We start from the raw sequence: 27,330 nt of genomic DNA, 5'->3' as shown, positions 1-27,330 counted from the left end.
TATATGTGGACTATAAACAAACTTATGGACAAAGAGAATAAACTAGTGGTTACCAGGGGAAAGGGGTGGAGGGTGGGCACAAGGGGTGAAGGGGCATACTCATACGCTGTATGACAAACAATAATGTACAACTGAAATCTGACTATGTTATAAGCTATTATGACCACAATAAAAAAAAATGAGAAAAAAAAAAAATGCTTAGGAAAGATCCACCAAGCTCAGTCACCAAAACAAAGGCCTATCAAATTAGGTGTGTGGAAGTCAACTGTAAAGGACTGCAGAAAAATAAATAAACAAGTAATCAAGGATTCTGTACTCAGACTGCTTTGCTATCCTAGTCAATATATTATGGTTTTGGCAATGCCAGCCAAGAAGGCATCTACTGGATATGTAAATTATATTTAAGCACAAAGCCAGAAGTGATTAATTCTTGAGGGAGGATGGTAAAACCTAGGGAGAGACCAAAAAGGCTTTTTGAATGAGAGATCACAAGGAATTGTGCTGCAAAGCGTTAAAATTTCTAAAAAGGCTTTAATGATAATAAAGACAGCTCAAATCATTTGCTCAATGTTTAGTCACTGATACAGAAGAGTCAGGAAGAAATAAGTAATACATAAACAGAAGAACTCTGAGAATCTTTAAAAATATTAAATAGAAGGTGCCTCCCCACAAAAAGGGAGGAAGAATGATATTATCTTAAGTATACCACCATGCAGCTAGTACAAATCTAAAATAAACTCTAAAACTTACCATTACCTGTTTTAAATTGGGTGATAATCATCTCTCCTGATTTAAAGTTTCAGTAGAAATAAACATTTCTGGTGGTAACAACTGTAAAAGAATTCGCCTTCCTGGCCCCAAAGGGGGAAAGGTCACACAACATAGGAGAGAGTTTAAGAATTGCACTGGCTTCTACAATTCCAGTGTTAATTGCTCATGTTTAATCAAAGCATAAATCAGAAGAAGAGACATGTGAAGTATAAAAACATATTTAAAAGTTAATATTTCAAATAATCTCAACCACATAGATAAATATTTTCAAAGTTATGCCCTGCAAAAATGCTTTTAAAAATTCATTTCAAATTAACCTCTATTTTCCAAAGTAATAGCTCTAAAATTTTGATGCAGCAAAACTACACAGGGAGCCAGATTACATCCAAAAATCTGTTCAGAATTCAGAGCTGGGAAGGAAGATTCTGTATTTTTTAAAAAACATGTCAGTATATTTGAATATGAAGGACTGGTAGACACTTTGAACCCACCTATATCAGAAGTGGTGCTCTTAAAAATGCAAGTTATGAGCTCCATCGCATACATACTCAAGCAGAATCTAAGAGGTTGTAACCTAAAAATCCACAGTTTAATAAATTTCCCAAGAGATTCTTATTGTGAACAATATATTTTAAAAATAATTTAAAACCCTAATTTTTAAATTAACTGTAAAATTAAAAAAATAAAAGGTCTTCTAACTGGATGCTACTTCCTGAACATCCTGCCAGTATGCTAAATTTAAAATATCTCAAACAAAACACCCTGCATGTTCAATCACGGTATGTACAGTTTTCTCCTAGATTTCCTACCTTACCATCACCAACTTCTCATTTCCCTTAATTTTCAATTTCTCCTGGTCTCTGCTCTGTGAATCTCTCCTGAATTGATCACTTTAATTACATTTCCACCACAGCGACCTGGTTCAGGCTTTTATGAGTACTAGACCAGTGGTGGACCTGACCTTTGGCTGAATACAAGAACCAGCAATGTAGCTTTTAAAAATCTTTCTGCCCTGGCCACATCCCAAACCAATTAAATCAAACTCTCTGGGGATAACAACCAAGTGGAATTGTAGCTAAAAGAGAGGACACCAGTTAAATTTTAATTTCAGGTAAATAACTTTTTAGTATAAGTATGTCCTAAATATTGCCTTTTCATTTCTTAAATAAACCTGGCAACCCCACACTCAGGCATCTGTAATATTTTACTTGTTGAAATGTGTGTATAGGATCAGTGAGTAAATATATATCCCATTGTGAATTGGAGTTTAAAACTTTTGAAAGCTACTGCTCCAGACCAGGGGTGAGTAAACTCTTTCTGTTAAGGCCAGATAGTAAACATTTTAGGTTCTGTGGACCACAGAGTCTCTATGGCAACTACTGAACTCTGCTTTGTAGCACAAAAGCAACCATAGATAATACGTAAATGAAAGAGTGTGGCTGTGTTCCAATAAAACTTTACTTATAAAAATAGATGGTTGGCCATATTTAACTCACAGACTGTAGTTTGCTGATCCCTACTCTAGATATCAGATCATTTTAGATTTCTCTTTTGTTATTCAACATATTCATTGTATTTCTCAGCTTTACATTATCTGAAAATTTGAACAGTGTCCCCTCATCTATGCGAAAGTAAAACTGCTAACCCAAACAATTGCTTAAGAATACAACCCAGAAACACAAGTCTGGAAAATTTCCTCAAGGCTTATCAGTAATTAATTATTTGGATAATATTTCTACATCCTGCCCACAAGGATATCATAGGCTACTATTAATAACTAACATTTATTGAGTGTTTATGTCAGACATCATGCTGAAGAATTTATGTACATTACATGTCCAACAATATTATATATTCTCATAACAACTCTTTGAGGTAGATACAATTATTATCACCACTTTGCAGTTGACGAAATGGGGACACCAATAGACAGGTGAAATACCTTGCTCAAGGCTTTACAGCATTAAGCAGAGAGATCAGGATTCAAGCAAAGGTCCACCTAATCCAGAGACCCATTCTTAACTGTTGTACCACAATAATTCCATACGTCTTCAATATCCTACTGAACAATATTATATCTCAGGTATTTCCCTGACCTATTGGTCTAACAACTGTGGCAGAAAAGAAGATGAATACTACATTACTCATTCTTGTTCTATATATATGGGTAAAATCTGAAGGGTCCCCAAATCTAAAAAAGTTAATGACTGCAAAGGACTTTAGAGATCTAGTCCAATCTGTTCCTCTAGACACGTGAAAATTAAGACCCAGAACTGACAAGTTCTTCATTAATGGCCTTCACAATTTTATTTTAATCAAGAATGAGATTATATATATATTTCTGAAAGTCTTCACTTTTCTTCTTTATCTGAAGTACTGGTTTCTCAAAGATTCCACAATGTATAATACAAATCAGACTGTTGATTCAAAATAATTAGAAGGCATACCAAGCGAATTTATTGTTCATATATTACTATATTTGTCACTCTATGTATTACAAATGCATTACTTTTATTAATACATGACACACTTAAATATAAATAGCACTAAAATATATATATATAACATAAACGTGACTGCACATATATTTTCAAAGCATATGTCCATTAACTAAGCTTAAAATTGATCAACAAATTAGTAGTCTGTACCTGTTTCGATACTTTTCTATATTTTTCTTTTCAGTCTTACATCTTTTAGAGGCTGTCAAATTATAAAGTAGGTATCATTGTAAAGGCAACAATTAATTTTGCGACCAAGAAAAAATATTTTAAAATTTTTGAGTGTACAGGAAAAAAATCACATATCTATATCTATATATGTTTTCACCTAAACACATTAGACTAATAGGCTAAGATGAATTAGTTAGTGATGTTGAAAACATTGCTTATTTGATAACTGATAACTCTTAGAGAATCTCAATGATAAAATCAGAATCTCTTTTTAGGATAAATTAATGTTAGTAAGTGTTCAGTGAAATTAGTATCCTGATACACTACTGTTAACAATGCAAATGCTTCACTTTTGGAAAACAATTCGGAACAGTTAATCCCCTAACAAAACGAAATTGACTTTACGGCCTCTGAGTACTTTCCAGGAATTTTTCCTGAAGGAAAATCAGAAATAGAATAAATAGATGTGCATAGTTATAAACTGAGGATAAAAACTAAAATAGTCTCCAAGAGGAAAATTTTTAAGGAATATTCTATAGGTATTAAAATAGTTTTCTAAGACCATTCAATGAGAAATCTTTATAGGGAAAAATCATCACAGTGTTAAGTGAAAAAAGGCAGAATTTATAATCGTATGTTTAGTATGAACCCACATTTGTAAAACTAAATAAACAAGTAAGACATTCCAGATAGGAAGACAGTCTTAACAATGTTCATCTATTTTTTAAAATACTTGTGGTTTACTCAACTTTTCACTTTTAGTTAGGAAAGCGTAAAAGCTTTCTAAAAAGTTCCGCTAGGACGAATTTTTTTTTTTTTTAGGAAGATTAGCCTTGAGCTAACATCCACCGCCAATCTTCCTCTTTTGCTGAGGAAGATTGGCTCTGAGCTAACATCTGTGCCCATCTTCCTCTATTTATATGTAGGACGCCTGCCACAGCATGGCTTGCCAAGCTGTGTGCAGGTCCATGCCCGGGATCCAACCCAGTGAACCCTGGGCCACTGAAACACAGTGCATGAACTTAATCACTATGCCACAGGCCCAGCTCCTATGACAAATTTTTATTAACTCTATTTATATAAAATCACCACTTACAGTCCTAAAATCTGAAGCATTTGGGCTGCACCGATTGAACAATCTGGAAAAGGTTTACCTGAAAAAGGCCAGATTGTGAACAGGAGTCGTAATATGTGACTACCAAACATAAATTAATAAAAAAAACCTAAGAAACAATAATTTGTGGCACAAAAGATTAGGTCTAAAAATATGAAAATTCTTAAAATATATTACATTTAATTCACCATGAAATGAAGAAAGTATCATCATCAATTTCAATATGACAAGTGAATAGAATATTATTGTTTAGTTTGTAAACATCATCAATCTAGTGTTTTAACTACCTCAACACAGGGCATTTAATGCCGATATACTTAAGTCGCAATAATTGCGAAATACATTAAAACAGAAAGAAAATAGCATATACCAAAATTGCAATGAGATGTAAGATGAACTAAGATTGCAAAGTCCTCAGTCAAGAGATATGGTTCATATTTGAAAATGAAAATATTTTAGATCTTGTAATTTTCTTTTTAAAGATTGGCACCTGAGCTAACAACTGTTGCCTGTCTTCTTCTTTTTCTTTTTTTTTGCTTTTTCTCCCCAAACCCCCCAGTACATAGATGTATATTTTAGTTGTGGGTCCTTCTAGTTGTGGCAAGTGGGACGCCGCCTCAACGTGACCTGGTGAGCGGTGCCATGTCTGCACCCAGGATCCGAACCGGCGGAACCCCGGGGCTGCCCAAGTGGAGCACAAGAACTTAACCGCTGGGCCATGAGGTCGGGCCCTAGATCTTGTAATTTTAAATGATATATTAAATGACGTTTCTAATTTCTCAGAGAGTCTGAGACATCAGAAATTAAAATTTGACGATTTCTGCACTATTCATAAAAAAGAAAAATGATTTCACAGTAATGTTGAAATACATTTTCTAGTATGATAAAATATTAAACAGGTCTTGCTTGTTATATCACTTGGAAGATCCCTTCCAACACTTAGAAAATCGTAAGTCAAGTTTCGCAGCCATTGGCTGTCCTTGATCAATGATATTTGATTTCCAATATGGAAAAGGACCAGTGAAATATGGTAGAGCTGCATAATCTACGAATTGCTAAATATTTAAACACGAAATAATTTTGCTAGGTCAGTTGAGGGTTCCGGTATTTATATTTGAAAGAAATAAGAATACTTTACAAACTTACTTGATTTGCATATCAGTAGCAAACTAACTGGCATTATTATCCTTAATTGCATGTTTTATTTCAGTGTTTTATTTGATGCTTCTAATCAAGGATAGGGGTCTGAAATGTAATACTCCACAATGTTGATCCTATTTATAGTAAAAACATATATATATACTCTTTCTGAAAAGTTTTGAAAAGCTCTTGAGTTCCAGGATAGAAAATTGCAAATTATACTGAATTTTGAGCTCTTTACTTCATTTTAGGACTCAGAATGAGTGAAAACATGGAAGCAAAACTTTACAACTCCATGCTCACAAGAGTAAATTTGAGACTAGAAAGGCTTTTGAAGGAAAGTAGAATTTTGTTTTTAACGTTTCTGACCTAGAGTAATTAAGTCTAAAAATAAAGGGAGCCTAGTACATAAAGACCTGTTCTTAGGTGCAGTCTCAGCTTCTTTTTGTATTGATTCAAAAACAATGATGCCCTTCATCCTTTAATTACCTCTGATATTTGTTTCTCTAAAATATTAGCAGAGCTGACCACACAGGGACATTTTTTTTAACCTAAAGGAGAATCAAGATACTAATCGTCTAGCATGTGTGGGACAGAGGTGTAATTTAAAGCAGTGTTTGTCAGCCTAGGCACCATGAGATCCTGGACGGGATAATTTTTTGTTGTGGGGCTGTCCCGTGCTCTGTGAATGTTTAGCAGCGTCCCTGGCCTCCACCCACTAGATGCCAGAAGCCTTTTAGGCTGCCCCTCCTGCCGGTTATGACAACCAGAAATTTCGCCCAACACAGCCAAATGTTCCCTGAGGGAGAGTCATCCCTGCTTGGGAAAGAATAAGTCATCTCGTCATTTAAGAAAAAAAAAATCTTACACAAGTTCAAGGATGATAACTCATGAGAAATTTAAGTAAAAATGATGATTTGATCTGGAACAATGGCCCCTGACATACTGTCAATGGGAATTCCTTTTTAAGGTCTAGAATTACGCTGTCCAAGATGGTAGCCCCCAGCCACATACAGCTATAGAGCATTTAAAAACGTGGCTAGTACAACAGAGGAACTGAGCTTTTAATTTTATTTAATTGAAAATTAATTAATTAGCATCCAAACTGTTGTGTGCTGTCCACATAAAATATACACATTTCAAAGATTTAGAATGAACAAAACATGTAAAACATCACTTTGATAATTTCATATTAATTACACATTGATATTTTGGATATAATGGGGTAAATAAAATATATTATTAAAATTAATTTTACTGGTTTCTTTTTCCTTTTTATAACATGGTACCAAGAAAATTTAAATTTGCACATGCAGCTGGAATTACATTTCTTTGGTGAGCATGGCCTAAAATGTTGGATGATCTGTCCAAGTAGCCACTGACCATGAAAACATATAATACCAAAAAGTTACTATGGATTCAGTGAAATATTTCAATGATTTTATATTTTACTAAATCACAACAGCACCCACAAATAATGCGTAGGGCACATGGAGAGTTTTGGATTCTCAGAAATATCTCTGGCCTAAAGTCTGAAATACGCTGATCTAGAATTCATATCACAGTTGGTGATGACATGAAATTCATAAGCTGAAAAATATTAATTTCTAAAATCATGTTTCCAATGACCTTCCATTCAATTTTATCAGATAATTACATTTATATTTAGGCTAAAATGAACTTATCTTTCCCATCCCCATAGGAATACCACTGTCTTTCTCCTTTCCAACTTCACTCACCCTAATAATCAATAATGAATAACAAGTTCTCTTGACATTTGCAAAGACATTCAACTTACAGTGCAAAAACAACCCACTGGTCCTTAGGTCTTTTATCTACACTACCAAACTACTAAATTCCTCTAAAATTATATTAAAATAATAATTTTTTTTGAATCTTAAATCTTACAATAAAATTATCATTTTATTGTTCTACCTTTTTCAATTCTATCAACTGAGGTAACTAAAATCTTAATAGTGCATAGAAAAAGGCCCTTGAAGTTCTGGTTCTACTTCTCTGTAATCCTAAGTTAACACAAAAATAAAGCAAAGCACTTGCATAAGTACACTGTGTGCTTCATAAGAACAAATCAAGAACAGACAATGGGAAATCAGATTGGGTTGCACAGCTCAGCACATTATTTCACTTACACAACAAAGTATTTGCAAACCCCAGTTTAAAGCAAGCATTCAGAATAAAAAGGCTATGCAGATGTGAACTTAATCATTATAAAAAGCAGTTTGACTTCAAAACTATACCCATCTCCTGATTGTGCATTCCGTGAGACAATGTTGTTTACAGGTTGTATAACCTAAATATTTATTAAGTAGTCAAGTCCATATTTCTATTCTGGTTTATTGATTCCAAAAGCTTAACAGTACTCGTAAATCCTTTTAAATGTAGAATGAATGCCACGAGACCCTTTTCCAGAGATTACGAACTCTGGCTTAATTAAATTATTAGAAAGATTATGCTCTTTGGAGGGATTTGTTTCTTTTTGGAGTGGATGAAGGGAAAAAGAAAGTTTGAAAGACAGCAATCTGCAGGGCCAGAGGAAGCAGAGTTCAGTAGCTTGTGCTGGGGACAAAGTTTAATTTAAGAGCTTCAGGGGGGTTGGCCTGGTGGCGCAGTGGTTAAGTGCGCATGTTGCGCTTTGGCAGCCCGGGGTTCACCAGTTCAGATCCTGGGTGCGGACATGGCACCACTTGGCAAGCCATGCTGTGGTAGGAGTCCTGCATACAAAGTAGAGGAAGATGGGCACGGATGTTAGCTTAGGGCCAGTCTTCCTCAGCAAAAAACAAACAAAGCAGAGGACTGGCAGCAGATGTTGGCTCAGAGCTAATCTTCCTCAAAAGAAAAACAAAAAAAGAGCTTCAGGAAATGCTTTCCAATGAGGGAATTACTCACTTAGCAAAACTTGGCCCAACAGTGTAATTGCAAAAAAAATAAAATAAAATGGTCTGGAACAAAAGTACCCCAATTTAAAATATTTTAAACACAGAACTAAGCTTAAAGAACATCTAGCTGATACATCTATTTATATATATTTTATGCACAGAGTTATACTGAAGAGTGAGATAAATTACTGCATACCTGGGAGGAGCTGTTGGATAAATAATTTTTATGTGTTGGAATGTTAAATCTTGATTTAAAACCTGCTTGATCCACGTTCTCAATCCTTGTCCAGAATCACCTGATGAGTGACAAAATCCAGATTAAGATAACACATTTTGACAATACAGTGTACTTAAAGTCAGTATATAACTTTCATGTCACACAGAGGCTGGAAAAAGGAATTAAAAAGATCTCCATCCATAAAAATAACTGTCCAGAAACCAATTTATCAGTGTGAATTAATTGGTCAGGAATCAAAAGCTAGGAATAATTTTGATTATTTTTCTCTTAACCACCACTGATCACTTTACAGACCTTGTTTAAGCTTGAATTCTAAGTTTCCCCATTTAAAGGGTATAACAGGAACAAATAAATAAAGTAATTCAATTTTTCTAAGAAAAAAATTCTTTCTATATCTGATTTTAAACACTGTCATTTCTTATCTTACTCTTAAAAAATAGTAAATTCCTCAAGTGCTTATAAACTTTTATAGTTGGAACAACGTAAAACAATTTTCTTGGTTAAAATAATAAAATCGTTCAAAAGGGGTATTCAGCATACTTTTATTTTTAACTTGAAGAAATTAAAATTTAATTTTGATAACATGTTTCTATGACTGAAAATAATGATTATACATCCCAAGGCTGACATATAATCAAAATTCATGCAAGAATTAACGTATGCATATTTCCATTAAAAAAATGGAAGGAAATATACGTCCATCTTATGGAGTCCTGAAGAGGAAATTTTAAAGGTAACAACAAATTTCTGAATCAATTAATTCATGAAAACACCAATTCAAAACATATCTATTGAATACCTATTAATGTGCCAGGCACTGTGCTCACTCTAGAGAGGAAGTGATGGGAAGATGAGGGGCAGAAAGAGCCGCTACTCTCACAGAGTATATAGTTTATTGTGAGAAACAGACTTTAGTCAAATAATCATACATGTAAACGTGAAAGACAAATGTAACCATGGAAAGAAGACAGCTGATGCCGCCAGGGTTTATTATAAGCAGAGCTGACCCAGTTAAGGGGTTCAGGGATAACGTCACTAGAATATAGGCTCTGCAAAGCAAGGGTCTTTTGTGTTTTATCCACTGAGTTATTTGTTCATTTAATGCCTAGAACAGGACTGACACATATCGGGCATTCAACAGATAGTTGGTGAACGGTCTGAACTAAAATCTACAGGCTGGTGAAAAGTGAAGTGCAGAAGGAAAGCTCTTCTCAGATAGGACATGACAAATGCTAAGAGCCTTTACAGGAAGAAGAAGTTCAACATCTGAGAAGGAGAAGAAGAGCAGTGAGTGCACAATGAGGCTAGAGAAACTGTAGGGACCTGACACACCCTAAGAGCATGGGGTACAGGACTTTTTGGTTGAAAGAGGGCATGCTTCTAAAGGTCACTCTGTGTGAAGACAGAACTGAAGGGCAGAAGCAGACTTGGGGAGAGGAGTTAGGAGGCTACTACTGTCCATGTGAGTGATGCTTAAACTAGGGCGATACCAGTGGAATACACAGAACAGATACTAGAGATATTTAGGAGATGAAATTAACAGAAATTGGCAATAGATTAGTTATGAGGGGTCAATGGTGAAAGGTTTCAAGGATGAGATGAGGTTTTTGTTTCTGCTTTGTTTTTTTTTAAAGATTGGCACCTAACATTTGTTGCCAATCTTCTTTTGGTTTTTTTTTTCTCCTTTTCCCCAAAGCCCCTCACTACTATAGTTGTATATTCTAGTTGTAGGTCCTTCTGGTTGTGCTGTGTGGGACACCACCTCAGCATGGCCTGATGAGCAGTGCCACGTCTGTGCCCAGGATCTGAACCTGCGAAACCCTGGGCTGCTGAAGCAGAGCATGTGAACTTAACCCCTGGGCCATGGGGCCGGCCCCTGAGGTGAGGTTTTTGGCCAGGACAACTGGGTGAACAATAGCACCATGCACTGAGACAGGAAGCACACAAAACGCCAAGTCTGTACACCATGAGCGTGAGGTATCTCTTTGTAATGTACACAAGGTCCTACACCAGGGGTTGAGCACATTGGAGCAGGCTAGAGGACAAAACTCAGGTCCTTAAGGGCCACAAGCTAAGAATGGTTTTCACATTTTTAAAGAGTCATACAGGAAAAAAAAAAAGAAGAAAGAAAAAAAGGGAAGGGAAAAAGAAAAACAAGTGAAAGAGACCATAGGTGGCCCACAAAAGCTAAAATGGTTACTATCTGACCCCTCACAGAAAAAGTGTGCGGGCCCCTGCCCCACTCCACCTTGATGCCTGTACCTTCTGGATACCTTCTGCTCCTCTCACTCCAGGCACAATAGCCCTAGTGCTGTCCTTGAATGTCAGCGATCCTACCTCAGGACCTTTGTCCTGGCTTTTCCCTTGTCTCTAACAGTCTAATCCAATGTCCACATGACTCACTCACCAAGTCACTCTCTTCAATCCGGCTGAAGTGTCATCGTCACAGTGAGGCCTACTCTGACCACCTTATTTAAAACTGTATCCCCATACCTCTCATCCTCTGTATCCTGCTTTCTTTTTTCCCACAGAACTTACTATCGTCTGTTATATAATATTTCTTCTGCTAGAATGTAAGCTCCACGTGAGCAGGGTTTTTGTTTGTTTTGTTCATTGCTGAATGCCCAGAACCTAGAGCAGTGCCTCACACAGTGGCCATGTAATAGATATTTCTTGAATGAATGGATTAATGAATGAATGATTATTGGGCAGTTGGACAAACACATTTAGAACTCAAAGGAGACCTAAAATGGAGCCACACATTTGTGTCACTTGTACACAGGTAAAAATTGAATCCATGGGCTTCTATGGAGTTTAGCCTGGGGCAAAAAAGGTCAAGTGAGAAGAGGACCCAGGACCGAATTTTGAGGAACCCCAACATTAATGGCCAGGTAGAGGAAGATGAGTCTGCAAAAGAAACGAGAAGGAGCGAACGGAAGTAGAAAGAACCAGGAAAGTGTTTCAAGAAGAAAAGTGAATGCCGTTGATGGTTCAAATAAGTGGATAATTGAAAAATGTCCATTACATTTGGCAACACAGAGGTTCCTGGTGACTTTAGTCAGAACTAACTCAGTCAATTCGCTGAGATTTACTATATGGGGAGAAAGCAAGACATCCACGGTTTGGGCCTGCATGAACCTTATAGTTTGGTGTGGAATACAGACATTAAGGTACGTAATTACAAATATGATGAATACTATTGAAAGGAGAACCATAGTGGACTAAAGGAGGACGTAACAGAGTAAATGGTTCTAATCTGAGAAATTGAACAAAGCTAATTAAACTCTCATTTGTTTTTATCCTCCTGAAAGAAGGTACTTTATTTCAGTAGTAGGAAAGGTTCAAATTATATTGGCTATATATTAACTTACATTCCCATATATTCTTCTATGGCTGCCATATCCTAAAAGAGAACCTTAAGGTTTTAAGATTTAAAAAAAAAAAAAAATCTGCCTCTAAAAACACTTTTTCAACCTTGAAAAGCAAAAGTGAATGCTACAGAATATCATCCATCCATCCATTCACAAAGCCCACTTTTTAGCAAGCCACCACCTTATTCCACGAGCACGATGAAACTGTTAAAACTGGTTTGCCCCTATTTGGACTAACCAGAAGCCACACATTTCCTCTAACACAACCACATGTATTTATAAATGAACATCATGGGAGCTCAGAAAAGTATTAACAATAGTCTCCTAGTTGCAAAACATTGCTGCCATCTTAGACACCTCCCCTTCTAAACACATTTCATCAGTCAAGTCTTTCCCTTTAACTATCTTTGGCCTCTTTCTTCCCTGTTTCCAAAATGTCACACCCTAGTTCAAAGTTTTTTCACCTTACCCCTCCAGAGCACTGATTTTGGAGTCAGAGAGATCTGGCTTCAAATCTCAATTCCACCACCACTCACAATAGCAAAGCGACCTTGGGCAAGCTGTTCAACGATCCATGGGGGACTCATTCTAAAAAGGAGAATACTTCCCACCACTGCTCGTTTCTCTACCTTGTATCTTTCCAATCCCCTCCACTATCCAATCACCATCCTCTTTACACGTCTCAGCTCAAAGACCACTTTCTCTGGCAAATCTGACAAGCTCTTCATCTTCCAAACGCCTTAATAACGCCTAACCACAGTTTTCTCCTTACAATTTACTTGGCAGTAAATCACGCGCCATCATGGGATCTCCCGCCCACTGCCGACTCAAATGAATTGTTTTTGTGTTTAACTTTAGGTAGGCCCCCTGCAGACACTGGCTGCATCTCATTTCTTTAAAAAAACATTTCCCAAGAACGTACCCTGGGCCAAGCACGAGGGATGCAAAAATTAAAACAAGGATCCTTACCCTCGAGGAGCTCACCATCCAGTGGGGAGGACAGACAGAAGTCATTACAGATGAGTGTAAGAAACGCCATACAGAATTAAGCACGCATTACAAAGGCAGGAAGTGGAAGGAAAACTCAGCCCCTGGGACTCAGAGTTGACTTTGTGCTGTATTCTTGGGGACTTAATGGCAAGAGGAGGAAAGAGGGGAATAAAGGAAGGGCGAGCAGAAAGAGGGAAAAGCACTGCAGCTCTGGCACAGTGCCTCATAGAAAGGAGACAATAAATATTATTTAAGTTAACTGTGAATCTCAATCATCTACGTTAGTATGGGAGACTTGGGAAAGAAAACAATGGCAAATAATACAATGCGGCTGAAAACTCAATCATTCGTAACTGACCCTGAAAAGTACTAAATAATTTGTCTCTAGCAGAAGACTTACCTTACTAACCTGCTCTGTTTAAACCTGGGGATGTGGGGGGTGGGGGGTGGGGGTGGTGACCGGCAAGGGTTGCAATGGAGAGAATGATGTGGATGGAGGGTCTGGCCGAGCGGCGGGACACAAGGGCTGGAAGCGAGGCCAATGGGCCAAGGACCGCAAGATAGAAAAAGTAAGACAAGGGGCGACGGCTGGGGACAGGTTACCAGGCCTATGTGTCCAGCGAGGGGAGAGTCACCCTCTCCGAGCCCACAGGTCGCTGCTGGGGGCCCGGCGCCTGCCCCACTGGGGCAACACTGGGGGACCCGAGGGCAGGACGTTTCCCAGGCTGCAGAAAACCCGGACGTAAAACTAGAATCCACCTGAGCCGTGCAGGAAGATCAGAGAGGCGCTGTGCCTCCCAGCCGGTGACACCATGCAGCGCTGCAGGCGAACTGAGCCCCAGGCGGCCGCCATCGCTGCCACTCCGAGGCGACTTCCGCGGGCCCCGCCCTCCGCCGCCCCGCTGGCCTGCCGGGGGCGAGCCGGGGACGCGCATGCGTGGAGGGGCAGGCGCTGTCCCGCCTCCGGGCCAAGTCTTCTAGCTGTGCTGGGAGCTTGGTTTTGCTAAGAAAGGTATGCAAGTGACAGCTTCAGTAAGGCCGATAGATATATTTATTTGCTGTAGGATTTTTGACTGCCTTCCTAAAACTCAGGATGACCTTTTTACTTGGAGAAATATTGGTGTTATTATATTTAAGATTTAACAGGTAAAGCTGTATTTTCCCTTCTACTTTGGGATTTGAACAGGATGTTTGTAGCTTTTTACATACAGGATAAGATAGCCATAGAATAATAACTCTTTGTGTAGTTTTTAAAACTAGTTTACAAAGCAAATCTAATTTAAAGAGGTATCATTTCAAACCCATGAAGATGGCTATTATTGGAAAAAGGGAAAATAAATGATGGTGATGATGCGGAGAAATTGGGACCCTTGTGCATTGCTGATGGGCATGTAAAACGGTGAAGCAGCTGGGGAAGCAGTTTGGTGGTTCCTCAAAAAGTTAAATAGAATTACCGCATGATCTAGCAATTCTGCATCTAGGTATACAGGCAAAAGAAATGAAAGAAGGGACTCTTAACAGGTACTTGTACACCAGTGTTCATAGCAGCATTACTCACAATAGCCCAAAGATGGAAGCAACCCGAAGGTCCGTCGATGAATGAATGGAAAACAAAATGTGGTCTATCCATACAGTATAATATTATTCAGCCTTAAAAATGAAGGAAATTTTGATACATGCTGCAACATAGGTGAACCGTGAAAACAGTAAGCTAAGTGAAATAAGCCAGACATAAAAGGCCAAATTTTGTGTGATTCCATTTATATGATGTATCTAGAATAGGAAAATTCATAAAGACAGAAAGTGGAGCAGTGGTTACCAAGGGCTGAGGGGAGAGGAGAATGGGGAGATGATTTAATGGGTACAGATGAGAAAATTCTGGAAATAGTGTTGATGGTTGCACAACATTGTAAATGTATTTAATGCACTTAAAAATGGTTAAAATGATAAATTTTATGTATATTGCATCATAATTTTAACAATACCAAAAAAAAAATAGAATTACTTTCTATATAAAGGCCTAACCATGAACATCTTTTAATACTCAGGGCTGTAGCCCCAGCAGGTGGCTCTTTCTTCACGTAAAATTTAACAAACAACCCAGTACAACTTTAAGTGTCATTAAACAGCAGCCTTCCATTCATTGTAGTCTGCATCATATTTAAGTAATTAGAACTTATCTTTTATTTGTTCAGCGTGTAATCACGCTACTCCCAAGTGACTAAAGTGCTTATCATCATGGGTCAGTTGCCAAGCTAAGCTCTATTCTACCACAGTGTTATACCAATGCTGTGGATGGGGATGGTCCTACATGCTATTAGTTAACCAGATCAAAAAGGAACTCTGAGTCTTTTCAGTAAAGGCTAAAGAAGTTCAGCTGAGAGTTCCCAGAGTGACAGTGAGGTCATTAAGGAGGACAGGATGGGGTGGGCTGAGCTCTGATAGTCAATTCTCAAAAAATACTTCTGTCTCTAGAACTACCTTTTCTGCATTGTTGATAACTTTCAAGAGGCAGGTGAGAAGAGTGCAGTGCTATGCTAGGAGAAGCCACGTGGAGATATGCCAGGTAAGGGTTTCAGTTCTACTCTGAGAAGTCTATTTACTATCAAAAAACCTTGCTGTCACTACCCCATGCTTTTGAGACAGCGAAAACCCCAAAACATAATTATTTAACAGTTACGGTTAATATGATTGCTAATTATAATAATAAACACCGGAAATTCATTGGGCCTTACTAGGTGCCAAGCACTGTCATAAGTAAGTTCCCATAAAACTTTGTGCTATTACTTTCTGTTTTGGCTGATGAGGCTCAGAGAGGTAAGGAATTTGGCTCAAGGTCATGCTGCTGGTTGTTTGTAGACCTGGACTCACATTTTGGGCCTATCTGACTCCAGAGTCCAAGTCCTTAACTACTACCCACGTTTACACATTAGCTCAAAAAATAAGACAGGACATGTCCCAACTATTTTATTAAAAAAACTACTTCTGAGATTGGGACTGTAGCCCTTCAGAGTCTCTATTCATTAGGAGTTCCTAGTTTGCTCCTCCACTTGAATGAGCACCAGTGTGAGCTGTTAGATGAGCAATACCTGAAGGTTGGGATTCTGAGCTTCCCCTAGAAATTGAGCCTTCCCACATTCGGGATGATTACAATAAGTCAGATTCTTCCAAACCTAATCAAAGTGCTCTTTTATTTCCAGTGTTTTAAATCCTTAGCTATTGTTGCTATTCCTTTCATCTTTATTTGTAGAACGAACAGAAGGGTTTAGATTACTAAATTTAGAAATGCCATCTGGTAGGCCAACTATTGAACAACAGTGTTTTGTTCCTTTCATGTAACTGCATTACTTTGAAATGTAATTAAGTTTCAGGTTGGTTGTTTGCTTCTCTTATGGTACATCTTTTGCCCTCTTGAACCAGGGGGAAAAATTATCCCTGGGAGATGTTTTATTCATACATTCTTTTACTCTTTGTGTATCTCTTAATTTTTTGTTGTTACTCATTTGTTTTCAGCCAGTCTATATGCCCATTGTTGGTGCACCTGCTTTTGGTAACTTCAATGTCTAAACTAAGAAAACAAGTCAACAAAATAAAAGCAAAGGTAAAAAACAACTCCTTTTTTGCAGAGTTTCAACATCTATTGGGATCTAAAGGTAGAAATGGCAAGGTCAGAGTTTAGCTCACTGTCCCATTATGTGTTTAGAAATTCTTTAGGGCACGCTCGTTGGCTTTAAAAAAATGATTGAAAGATTAGCTACTTAGAGTAGTATATTTGGTATTTTCAAATGATTACAGTTAAATGAAATCACATTATTACTTCAGACAATACACAGTTAGGCATTGTTGTTTTCCTCATTCTTGATCATCACATTGTATGGTCTCTATTGTTTGGTTTTTATCTGTTGCGTTGTTCAAAGGGACATAGAAACACCTATGCATAAAGGATACATGCACATTGAACAAAATGTCTCAGTGTTAGGCAACTTTTAAAAATTTTATAAATTACCAAAGTGAGTTCCTTTATACATTCCCCTTAGCCATTGATGAAAGAAAAACTTGAAAAAGCTTAAAAGTCCTGAATTCCTATAAAACAGTGAAATTAAACTCTGTAGAAAGGAATTGTTATATGAAATTATAAACTTTAATATCGCCATTGCCTCAGTCTAGGGACCTTAAACTTTTTCAGTTCAATTCTTCTAGATACAGATGTGGGGAGTCCCCCTACCTCACCCCACTACTCCTACTAGAGATACTTGGCGAGGGGGTCTTTAGCACCCTTACTCTCTCTTCCTACTCTTTTCTTGGTGGTTTCTAAAAACCAGGGGGAAAGAGAGTTGAAAAAAAAAAGATCTTTTAAAAAGATAATCAGATAATATGAAGTCAATTTTGCAATTTGAAAAATAAGTGCAATTTATTCAGAAGTGGACTGTTTTCAAGATATATATGTGTGTATGTAAGTATGTATGTATCTATCTATATCATTGACCAATGTGAAGTATTTTATGTAAAGATATGCTAATGGATTTTCTATTGTCATATCTGTATTTTATTAAGAAAATAAAGAAGCTTTGTAAAATTCTCTTTAATTCATTTTCTAAAGGCAAATACCATTCCTTTTTATTATTATTCTTTCAGAGAATTTACTTTCTTACAAAATGCTGACAAAACATCATTCTTTAAGAGCAAATTTTCTTTGTATAGATTGAAAATGGCTGCAAGTGTATATATCCAAAATAATTGAAAGCAAGAACTCAAAGAGATATTTGTAGACTCATGTTTATAGTAGTACTCTTCACAATAGCCAAGAGATGGAAGCAACCCAAATATCCATCAAGAGATAAATGGATAGACAAAGTGTGGTGTATACATACAATGGAATATTATTCAGCCTTAAAAAGGGAAGAAATCCTACCACATGATACAACATGAAGGAACCTTGAGGACATTATGCTAAGTGAAATAAGCTAGTCGTAAAAACACAAATACTATATGATTCCACTTATATGAAGTGTCTAGAGTAGTCATATTATATGAAGTGTCTAGAGTAGTCATATTCATAGAGACAGAAGGTAGAATGGTGGTTACCAGGGGGTGAGTGAAGGCAGAAAAGAAGAGTTGTTGATTAATGGCTATAGAGTTTCAGATGGAGTTTCGTATTTAGAAGATGAAAAAGTTCTGGAGATCTGATTCACAACAGCCTGGCCATACTTAATACTACTGTACATTACACTTAAAAATGGTTAAGATGAGAAGTCTTATGTTATGTACTTTCTATCACAATAGATCAATGGATGCAAGTGGCAAAATAGGAGTTTAAACCAGTGATTATTCCGAATTAATTTGGCATTCATTGTATATTTTCCTTTGCATATATTTGTTTAATTTGCCTTCACAGAGGTTAACAGAGTAAAAGAATAGAAGTGAAAATAAATATCTTTATTAAACAGTGTTGAAAATCTGAAAACTCACACACAATTCTAAACTAATTATAGACAAAATTGTCAGTGTTCTATGACAGAAGTTGCAATGGATTTGAGGTATGACACCTAAATTTGAATACTTGTCCTGCCAGCCCTGTGATCTACTAACTTGTAGTTTCCTTAAGGGCAAGAACTATTTTCTTTATCTTTGCGCCCTCCTGAAAGACCTAGAACAGTATCATGAATATTTCCTGTTAGAATTAAATTATGCTTTTAATTGAGTTATATTTTGAAGAAAAAGAGTGAAACTCTACACTCCTTCAGTCATCTATTTGTCATTTGGGCATGCTGGCAGTCGCCAGAAAGAGCTAGAGATGTGGACAGGCCAAGACTTGGAGAAACCCAGACAAGGCCGGGGCCAGGATTGCAATATGAGGACTGGTTCCCAGCTTCGCATGAGATGCAAAAGTTTTTGAAAAACACAAAGCCCATTGTTAAGAAATCTTGTAAAGGGAATCAAAGAAAGCTAGGACATGACCCTGAATGAAAAGAAGAACCAGATCATAAAGACAAGGAAAAGAAAGAGCCATAATCCAGGGAGGCTGGTTGCTTAAAACATGGTGTGTGTGATTGGAGCACAAAGATCAGCCAGCCCATGAGAAAGGATGTAGTCCTATGGCAAGACTAGTAAACTGATGGTGGTGATGGATGGGGGATGTTCATGGTCTCCTTTAAGATTCAGTGTAAAGTTACAGACCATCTTAAGTGAAAGGGACACCAACACACATACACATATCATTTTGAATGTGCTTTAGAGGTTTAGTGAACCCACCAAAGGGCTCCCTAGAATTGTGTGCATCTCAGATGTGACTACACTGCTCCATGCTTTTATGTTTTTGAGAGCAACAACATTTGAGATTAATGGCCACAGGTTCAGTCCAAATCCCAAAAAGCAAGGCTTACGAGAGGCCGTGTGCTTTTGAACCAAAGCAGCACTGTTCACCTGGTGTTAGCTACCACATTGTCCAGCTTAGTTGATAGGAGAAAAATAATGAACTTTTTTTTTTGAAGAAGAAGATTAGCCCTGAGCTAAAACACGTGCCCATCTTACTCTACTTTAAATGTGGGACGTCGCCACAGTATGGCTTGATGAGCAGTATGTAGGTCCTTGCCCCGAATCCAGACCAGCGAACTCTGGGCCACTGAAGCTGAGTGTGCAAACCTAACCCCTATGCCACTGGGCTGGCCTCGAAAAATAATTAACTTTTATAGTGATTGTCTCCAAAAGTTTTCCACTGTATGCCCCATCAGTAAAAAGTTTTTAGCATATCTCTTATATATGTATATTTATTTATTTATAAATTAGTGATGATACTACTTAGTAATACATTGTGTGCATATAAAACATAAAAGTGGAAATTTAAAAGCATGGGATAAAAATAAGATATAAACAAATCTTAATATTTTCTTTCCACATTCCGAAGGACTGTCTTATACACTCTAGAGGTAAAGCTATCCTATTTGGAAACATTACTTTTCAGGATGACTCTTGCAAATCCAAACATGGAAGCAACAAGCAAATGAGGTCACTCTTATAGGAATGCCTTATTTTAAGAAAGTATGATATACAGCTCAAAGACTAAGTTTACAAGGTAAATTAAATATGGTATCATTTATATTTCATTGAGTGTGTATTTCTGTGACCTTCTTGAAGGCAAACTGGATTTTTTTCCTTCTTTATATTCCCATTGCCTAGACTATAAAAGGATTCTTCACAGAGTTGTCGGTTTTTTTAAAAAGATGCTTTTACATCTAACGTAAGGTTTGATTTTACAAAACCGGTTGTCAAAAAACTCTTCGAAACACACCTCAACTTATTTCCCCATTTATTTGTAGAGACAGCCAGTCTCCTGGTCTGCTTTTTCATCATATTGAACACCTGGAGTTCTCCAGATGTGCTGGGCTGCCTCCCACCCCTTTGCCCTTGCCCATTCTGATCTCTCAGCCAGGAGTAGCTCTCCCCTTCCCCTTGGTTACTTGCCGGCTTATTCTTCAAAATGCAAGTCTACCTTCTCTTCCTGTGGGTGGTCTTCATTGAGCCCAAGTGCCCTTTCTGCCTGCTCCTACAGCAAGCACGGCCAGCACTAACATGGTGTTTGCACATTTGACCATTTGTCTTGCTGTCTTTCCTGCTCTTCACTTCCATACTGTGAGCCTAAAAAAAATCAGCAAAAATAAAGAGCTTCCATTTAATGTTGCTCCTGTGCTAAGTCCTTTGCAATTATTCTCTCACTTGAAGGCGGGCTGCAGGTGTGTGCGTGTGTGTGGAGAGAGAGAGAATTTTTGCTTACTTTTTTTCTCATATTCCCCACTAGTTTATATTTACATAGTGATTATAGAATGCATAATAGGCAAAGGACATTCAAAAATATCAACTGCAGCTGTGTCAATAGGAAAAGCACAAGAGATAAATAAGCAAGCTACTCAATAATTTACATTTTTAAAAAACACACTATAACATCAACTTTTGTCAGTTAAACTGACAATCTCAACTTCTTGCTTCAATTTGCACCAATAATAGCCTTTGAAAAACTGTTTATCTGAGTAGTTTATTTCTCTCTTCTGAAAATTTGTATATTCTTTCTTCTAACATTGAAGTCTAAATGGAAAAACATTAGTAATATTTTGTTTATGAAGACAAGTCGGTTGACTCTAATAAAAATATTGATTCATGTCTTGCTTCTTGGTGAGAAATGCCACCCATGAAGTCTGCTGGCAGTTGCTTCTAATAATAATATAATTTCAAGAAAGCCAGAAAAAGTACATACCTTCACTTGCAAAAGTGTGAATTATTTGTTTTTCATAACAAAAAATGTAAAGTGCATCAATGTTCAACTTTAGCTGAAAAAATTTAACAGGAAATTTTTACCTAGACTATGTAAAACATCAGAAGGGTTTGTCATATCTTTACATAGACTGTAAGAATGTATATCCCTTTCTATAGAGCATAGACATAATATTTCAGATCTAAAAAACTGTAAAGCATTAAAGGATAATAATCAGCTTTTATTAAGTTAGTTATTTCTTCTTTAAAAAAAAGTAGAGTCACATATGCCATATAGATTTAAATCTTCCTCTTCCCCACAAAAAAGTATCCTATTTATGTAGGTTTTTTACATCGTGCAGGTGGAGGTGATAGACAAAAAGGTGTGTTTCGTGGTTACTAAAATCATCGCATATACTAACAATTCCCCTCTCTTGCCACTCTCATCAGAGAATAGTTCTGTTCAGTCACATGGTTAACATCTGGAAGCCACTTGGAGTAATAGCTACCACCAATTTGTTGCTTATTCAGAGAAGACATACTAGAATGGAAATAGAGAAGGCAAATTCCATGTTTCCTTTGATATACACCCCCATAGACAAATCTCATCATTGTCTTTAAGCCATTCATCAGAGCAGTGAAAAGACCGAACTATCAATAAATATATTCTTTGTCTTAAAACAAACTTCCAGAAAACATCAATATACACTGCCAGTGAAATCTCTTGATTATTTCAACTCACACAGGACATTTTGATTTTCATTTTGACCTATGGCCCTGGCCATAAACACAAGGTCCATGCTTTTTTTCCCCTACAAGTTGTGCATTGAGTAAAGCACTAAGTTTCCCTCATAACATCATTAAGGGGACTTGTTCACTTCTGAGTTAGGAAAAAAAAGAGAAGAAAAATATAGAGTGTGATATTAAGGGTTCAGCCATACTCTTTGTACTCAACAGCAACTATTTCTTAGCTATGTTCCACAGATCTCTAAGGCATTTCCAATAGGATCAACCCAAGAATCTTCTTTAGGGATTTCATTTAAAAAGTTCACATAAGCTCAAAAAAGACCGCACAAATACTGCAAAGAATCAAATATATTTTTTTTCTTAAATAGTGCTCTATATCCCGAGTTAGGAAAAAAAGGCTGTTCCTTACGTTCAAAGATTATGCTAATCATGACAATTATTTTGGGATCTGAAGCTTAAAACAAAGGCCTTTGAAGAGGGAACTTTAATTTGTAGCTCTAGCTACTGTTCTCAGAGGTTGTCACTGTTTATAATTATTGTCTTTTTCGACCTGTCGTGGACTAAATCCTTTCCTCAAAAGATGTCACCACATTCCACGTGACTACATTCCAAGCTGTCCTGCTGAAGTTTCTTTGCCTGCCTCCCATGTTGTTTGAAGAAGTGCTTTATTCCATCCCAAGGCGTGTTTCTCTTGGGCCTTGCTGTTTGCACTTGATTCACTTAAGCTCACTTAAGACTTTAAGGTATTTTGTGCCTACCCCAGTGAAGTTGTATTGTGATGGCCATCATTTGAATTCAAAGGGATAAAAAATCCTCACTGTAAGTGGTACAAGATTAGTGATTACTCACATATCCAGATGGCTCGTGTTCATGTAAAACTGTCCAGTATTCACCACCTCCCAAATATGAACGGTCTGAGTCTTAAAAAGATGTAATGATCTTCTCTTCTAGAGTGAAATCAAGAATAGACGTAAGCTTCCTAGAGATGATGTGGAAATGTGGTAAACTGCCTTTGCGTTGTTAGTCATCCAGAAGTTCAACTGGATACCAAAAATGTAGGGACTATTACCTGAGGTTTGGTAGTACTTTTCATTAAACCTGATCAAGTTAGTTAAGATGTTGTTAGCACTGGTAGATTGTCAGCTATATCTTGAGCACTAAAACAAAGATAATTGACAAGTCTGTACTCTTAAAGAACTTATATTTCTTTTCTATAGCTCAGAGTACAGCAGCAGGGTGATGAGAAAATGATACATTTTAAAGCTATCTGCTTAATAGTTAGAAGCTACTTCAATTAACCAAAATATTTTTTGTTTTTACCATTTTCGTGTATGTAATGGTAAACTGAGTAGTAACTTAGTAATACTGAGTAGTAATAATACTCAGTAGAGTAACACTGAGAGTAGTAATAGTGACGGGAGAAATGCTCAGTATAGTAACACTGAGAATAATAATAGTGACAGGGGAATAGATTCATTCCTGGAAATCATCTGCCATTTGCAGAATTTGCATTTGTTTGTGAGGAAAATACTCCAGTGATGCATTTTATTAAATTATGGAACATAAAAATGATAATATGACTTAGTTCATGTAAATTGTAGTCCTCAATTGTGTCCTATCAAATATACTCAAATACTTTTGGAAATTTGGATAAGGTCACTTTTCAGTGGCTTCTTCATGTAATTCCACATTTTAAAAACTGACATCAGAATTCCCTCATTTCATCCTATTATTTATTGATGGGCACATGATTTAGACTACCGAAATGGTACTTCTTCCAAATGTTAGGCATTCTTTTTAGTTTTCTCAATTAGTACTTATATTTTTCATCTTTATTTAGTGCGACAATAAGTATTATCTGATGCTGTGAGTATTTGATTATGCATTGGTTGAGTCCCTTGAAGACATTCATTCAACCACACCATATACGATAGCCATAATGCACTGTGTTAAATACTGTTGGTGAATGAAAGATACATCTGACTTTAGTCCTACCTTTAAGGAGTTTACATTTAGTAGGGAGACAAGAGGTATACGTGTCTATAATAAAAAGTAAATACCAAGAGCTCCTTTAAGGTCATAGATAAAATGTCAACAAATTCAGAGGAGAGAGAATATATTTCCGGCTATGAAGAATCAGGAAAGACATATGTAGAATAGACAGTCATAGTTCTTTAAGTATTATAATAAAAAACTCCCTCCCACTGAAGTCTAACAACACCTAGAAGCCTCAGGATAGGACCTTGAGCTGCTCTGTCCCCTCTCTTCACTGAAGTTCAATGTGTTTCTCCAAGGAGAAGAAATGTACCCTCACAGTGGACTCTCTTTTCTTGCTTACCTTGTTCTGGCTCCATCAAGTTGATGTCTAGGCCCTGAATAAAGAGATTTCATCTCATGATAAATGTGGGATGTGTTGCTATGATGGTATAGTTCTCATGATTTAGTAGGCCTGTGTGTCTTGGTCACGGTAAACTTGCAGTAGATGTTTGCTGATTGAGTGTTGAATGAATAGCCAGTGATTAATTGAGTGAGAAAATGAGTGAGTGAGTGAATGGCCATCAGTTAGGAAACAAACCAGCCCAAGAAAAACAGCTGGATCCTGATTATATTATTTAATGTAAATTACACGAGAGGCCTTGGCATCACTCTTTGAACTCTATTATAGCTATTCCGTAAATATTTGTTGAACATGATGTTCCTCAAAATCCTCAATGTGTGCATTCATATTACAGTATTTATATTGTTAGGGAAAGCTCAGTTGCCTTGTAGAAGGGATAATCCTGTTTCACTACCGGATAAATAGATCATTATGCAGTATTTCCAACAGCTTTCCTAGAAATGACCCCTTTGAGGTTCAAAATGGAACACGAAGTGATTAGATTTTATAAATGTTATGCCACTTCTTATTACATATAGTATTCAATAAAAACAAAATCCCACAAGACAATTCTGTTTGCCCCATGGGTCCAATGCCGTAAAGTCTCATTCTTACAGCATCTACTTTTCGGCATTTGTTTGTCAAAAATGGGGTGGAGGTAAAAGTATTCTTTTTGCCAGTTTATGTGATGCCATAAAGCAGCATTTTTCATTTTTCAACACTTATTAGCTCAGCTCCCCAGCTGTGCAGCACCACGCCCTGGTGTGAAATTGTGAGGGAAAACTCTGACAAGTTTATATTGGCTTAAATTTATAGCTTTTCTTTGGGGTGGGGGAAGGGTTTATTTTTTTTTAAAAGGACATTTTAATTGTGTGATTTTTATGTCACAAAACTTCTATAATATGGAATAATATCTTATGAGAATGATTATCAGTATATCATGTTTGGCTCCTGTAAACAAATATTAACAGCTATGTAATTAGAGGAAAAGTGAAGCAGGATGTTAATTAATTAATTAGTTAATGGAATGATTGACCCATTTAATCTAGTGTTTTTATATCTTGCAAAATATAGAGCCCAGTGTCTTGCATGACAAATATGCTCAAAAATGTGAGGCAATCGAGAAATATGCAAGCTCAAACTCTCCTTAAATAGTTAGATTTTGGTGTAATTATTCATATAATTGCTTCAAATCTTTGTTTTCCTTGTTTTCTGGAGAGCAATTTCAAAAAGACAAAATTAAATTGCTTTCACAGAAGGTTTGGTATGGCCAGCAGGAAATGGGTTAAAACAATTACTGTAGCATGATGTACCACATTAAGATGAAGTGATTGACTACGAGCTAAAAATTTTAAGATAAACAAACTTAATCCTTGGCTGCTTCTTTCCTGCTCTCACACACACCCTACCACATGACAAACAAGGGGGAGATTCTTAAAGCATTTTTTAAGATCCATCTTGAGACAGTAAAAGTAAACTCAGATAAAACTCTTTATATTTATGTTGTGTGAAAGGCTGAAAAATCAACACAAAATCAGGCTTTCTGTCCTCTACTAAGTAATGCTTTACATTGGAAAGTAGAGTGGGAGAAGAGTCTCTTGACAAATCCTAAACAAGGCTTGAAAAATATGCTTGAATTCTCCAGCCAGCCGCAGTGGGAGGTGAGATCCATGCGTTAAGACTTGCATAATGCCCAGGCTGGCACTGGCAGTGAATAAGTACCTTCATGTACTGGCAGAGTAAACTGGAAGCAGCCTTAATTGGCTTGATGGCTTTGTTTGCACATGTAAAATGCAAAGTAACAATTGTAAATCTCCTAAAATAATCTTGAGAATCCAAGGTCGTCTCCAATTAGGTGAATTCTTTTAAACTTCTGCTCATTATCTTATTCTAGATGGAAAGCCAGGACACTGGACATTTTGGCAGGCTTTTTTAAAAGTGACAATATTTATTTTTATGCCAAGTGAGAAGACTATTCTATAGAAATAAATGAGACTTCTTAAGAGAGTTCACTGAAGCCCAGATTCCATCTTTTAAACATGGCTGTGAGGTATGAGGAAACGGTAACAGCAGGCAAATGAGGCTGATGTGTAGACACTGACACGGAGAGAACCATTTTGGAGCAGAGGGAGCTGCATCTGGAAAGAGGAGGAAATGGTTTCACAGACAGCACCTGGCACTTTGAACAAGAGAAGAAAATTAGAACCATCTCTCAAATAAAAACCACATGGGCAAAAGTTATACACTGGTCTTCTCAACCAGCCTTTATGTGTAAGCCATATTTTAACTTGGGAAGATGCAAAAGACAGGCTAGCTTATAGAAACATAGATCGTAGTTGTTTTATTTTATTTTTGTAAAATAGAGGAGTGACATGGTCATGTATATAACAAGCTAGTTTTGGCAACATAGACATAACTTTAGGGACAATATATTGGGTAGACGGAAAGAGGCTAAGGAGGGACTCTTTAGAAGTCTTTTTCAATAGACTAGGGAGAGATGAGAATTACCTGAATTTAGGCAGTGGTTTTCAGGATGCAGGTGGGGGCAGACTGGAAAGATGAAATGAGCTAGGTGTTGGTCACCCACTGCTCTTGGAGGAGAGGTATAGGAAATAGTCTAAAATGACTATTTCCAAGAGTTCTGGTGAAGCTATTAACAAAGACAAAGAATATGGAGCAAGGAGCAGGTGTGGAGTGAAGACAATGAGTTCCTCTTTTTGCAGATTATTTGAGGTATCAATAGAAGCTTGATGACAGCTGGCAGTATGGGTC

General features: G+C 37.0%; 1 protein-coding gene across 3 annotated transcripts in view; it reads right to left on the bottom strand.

The window, feature by feature from the left end:
• The window catches only part of LYPLAL1 (lysophospholipase like 1), a 42,833-nt gene extending 28,693 nt beyond the window's left edge, over nucleotides 1-14,140 (bottom strand). The window contains exons 1-2 of one of the 3 annotated variants that reach the window (XM_014849870.3): nucleotides 13,950-14,105; nucleotides 8,788-8,887 (exon numbers count right to left, since the gene is read on the bottom strand). In XM_014849870.3, coding sequence (XP_014705356.3) covers nucleotides 8,788-8,887; nucleotides 13,950-14,043 — 194 coding nt within the window. In that variant the 5' untranslated portion in view covers nucleotides 14,044-14,105. Of the gene's footprint in view, nucleotides 1-8,787; nucleotides 8,888-13,169; nucleotides 13,262-13,949 lie in introns of those variants that run through there. The other 2 variants (XM_070501447.1, XM_070501446.1) reach the window with 2 other exon arrangements.
• Nucleotides 14,141-27,330: the final 13,190 nt, after the last annotated feature.

The sequence above is a fragment of the Equus asinus genome, chromosome 30, assembly GCF_041296235.1.
Source record: "Equus asinus isolate D_3611 breed Donkey chromosome 30, EquAss-T2T_v2, whole genome shotgun sequence".
Taxonomy (NCBI): domain Eukaryota; kingdom Metazoa; phylum Chordata; class Mammalia; order Perissodactyla; family Equidae; genus Equus; species Equus asinus.
This window is presented reverse-complemented; position numbering and strand designations above follow the sequence as displayed.